Source organism: Empidonax traillii, unplaced genomic scaffold (assembly GCF_003031625.1).
Source record: "Empidonax traillii isolate 1590-97213 ecotype Southwest subspecies unplaced genomic scaffold, ASM303162v1 scaffold6474:size6017, whole genome shotgun sequence".
NCBI classification, from domain to species: Eukaryota; Metazoa; Chordata; class Aves; order Passeriformes; family Tyrannidae; genus Empidonax; species Empidonax traillii.
Genome location: NW_020961667.1, coordinates 4,564 through 6,017, shown reverse-complemented (window position 1 = coordinate 6,017; position 1,454 = coordinate 4,564). Strand labels below are relative to the sequence as shown.

Below are 1,454 nucleotides of genomic sequence, written 5' to 3'. Positions count from 1 at the left end.
CAGGATGGGATAAGGAGGGTCAGGATGGGATAAGGAGGGTCAGGATGGGATGAGGAGGGTCAGGATGGGATGAGGAGGGTCAGGATGGCATCTCCAGCCCCCTCTCCCCCCAGGCTGACCGGTACCAGCGGCTGAAGGACGAGGTGGTTCGGGCCCAGGTGCAGCTGCAGCTCTTCAAGCTCTTCCACAACGAGGCCGAGATCGAGAAGCTCAACAAGGAACTGGGCACCAAGAACAGGGAGATCGACAAGGACAAGAAGAGGATGGACCGGGTGGAGGACGAGCTCAAGGACCGCAAGAAGGAGCTGGGCAAGATGATGAGGGAGCAGCAGCAGATCGAGAAGGAGATCAAGTGAGGATCCCCCTGGGATCAGGGAGTCAGGGAATGCTGGAATTGGTGGGGTTCAAACGGGGTTGGAGCCCCTCTGGTTCCCACCACGGGCAGGGAGGCTTCGGCAGGGCAGGAGCTCCGAAGCTTCGGGCGATTCCAGCTGGATGATCCCAGTTTTTCCCCAGCCTGTGGAGGGGCTCCCAAATCAGCTTGGAATGCTGGAATGCTTTGGGTTGGAACGGTTCAAGAAGGGGGGGGTTGAAGTCCCATCCGTTCCCAGCCACGGGCAGGGACACCTCCCATACAGACCAGGCGGCTCCAAGGTTTGGAAAACTCCAGCTCGACGATCCCACCTTTTTTTCCGGCCCTCTCCACAGAGGAGGGGCTCTGGAATCTTGGGATTGGGGAGCCCTGGAGTGGTTTGGGCTGGAAACAGCTGAAAAATGGGATTAAAGTCCGACCATGGACCAGGTGGCTCCAAACCTCACCCAACCCCAGCTGGGCAATCCCAGCTTTCCCGTGGCAGAGGAGCTCCGGAATCAATCCCAAACCTCTCGGCTCCTTCTCTGGATCCACGAATTCCGGGAGCACCCGGAAAATCCCTCCCAAAGGAGTGTTTATGGGGTGAATCCCATCGAGGGAGGGGGAAGGAAGGAGGCTCCAAAATCCAGACTCGTTTCCAGGACCGTTTGCTCCCCCCCAAAATCGATCCCAAACCTCTCAGCTCCACCTCTGGATCCGGGAACACCCAGAAATCCCTTTCCACGGCGTCATCCTGGGGGTTTTGTGGGATGAATCCCGTAAAGTGTTGGGTAAATCCCGTCGAGGGGGGGGAGAGAGGACGTGCCGAAACTCCCGACTCGTCTCCGGCAGCTCCCCAAAAAATCCAGGGAGGGGGTTCCGGGAGGGGCCGGCCCGGCCTCATCCGGAGGGGTTTTCCCGCAGGGAGAAGGACTCGGAGCTGAACCAGAAGAGGCCCCAGTACATCAAGGCCAAGGAAAACACGTCCCACAAGATCAAGAAGCTGGAGGCGGCCCGGAAGTCCCTGCAGAACGCCCAGAAACAGTACAAGAAGCGCAAGGCGGACATGGACGAGCTGGAGAAGGAGATGGTGTCCGTGGAG

General features: G+C 59.1%; 1 protein-coding gene across 1 annotated transcript in view; it reads left to right on the top strand.

Annotated features, from left to right (window-relative positions):
- Nucleotides 1-113: 113 nt before the first annotated feature.
- LOC114073446 (structural maintenance of chromosomes protein 1A-like) overlaps nt 114-1,454 on the top strand; it is a gene marked incomplete at its 5' end in the record, with an annotated part of 4,262 nt that continues 2,921 nt past the window's right edge. Inside the window, 2 exons of the mRNA XM_027911202.1 lie at nt 114-352; nt 1,277-1,448. Coding sequence (XP_027767003.1) covers nt 114-352; nt 1,277-1,448 — 411 coding nt within the window. The remainder of the gene's footprint in view (nt 353-1,276; nt 1,449-1,454) is intronic.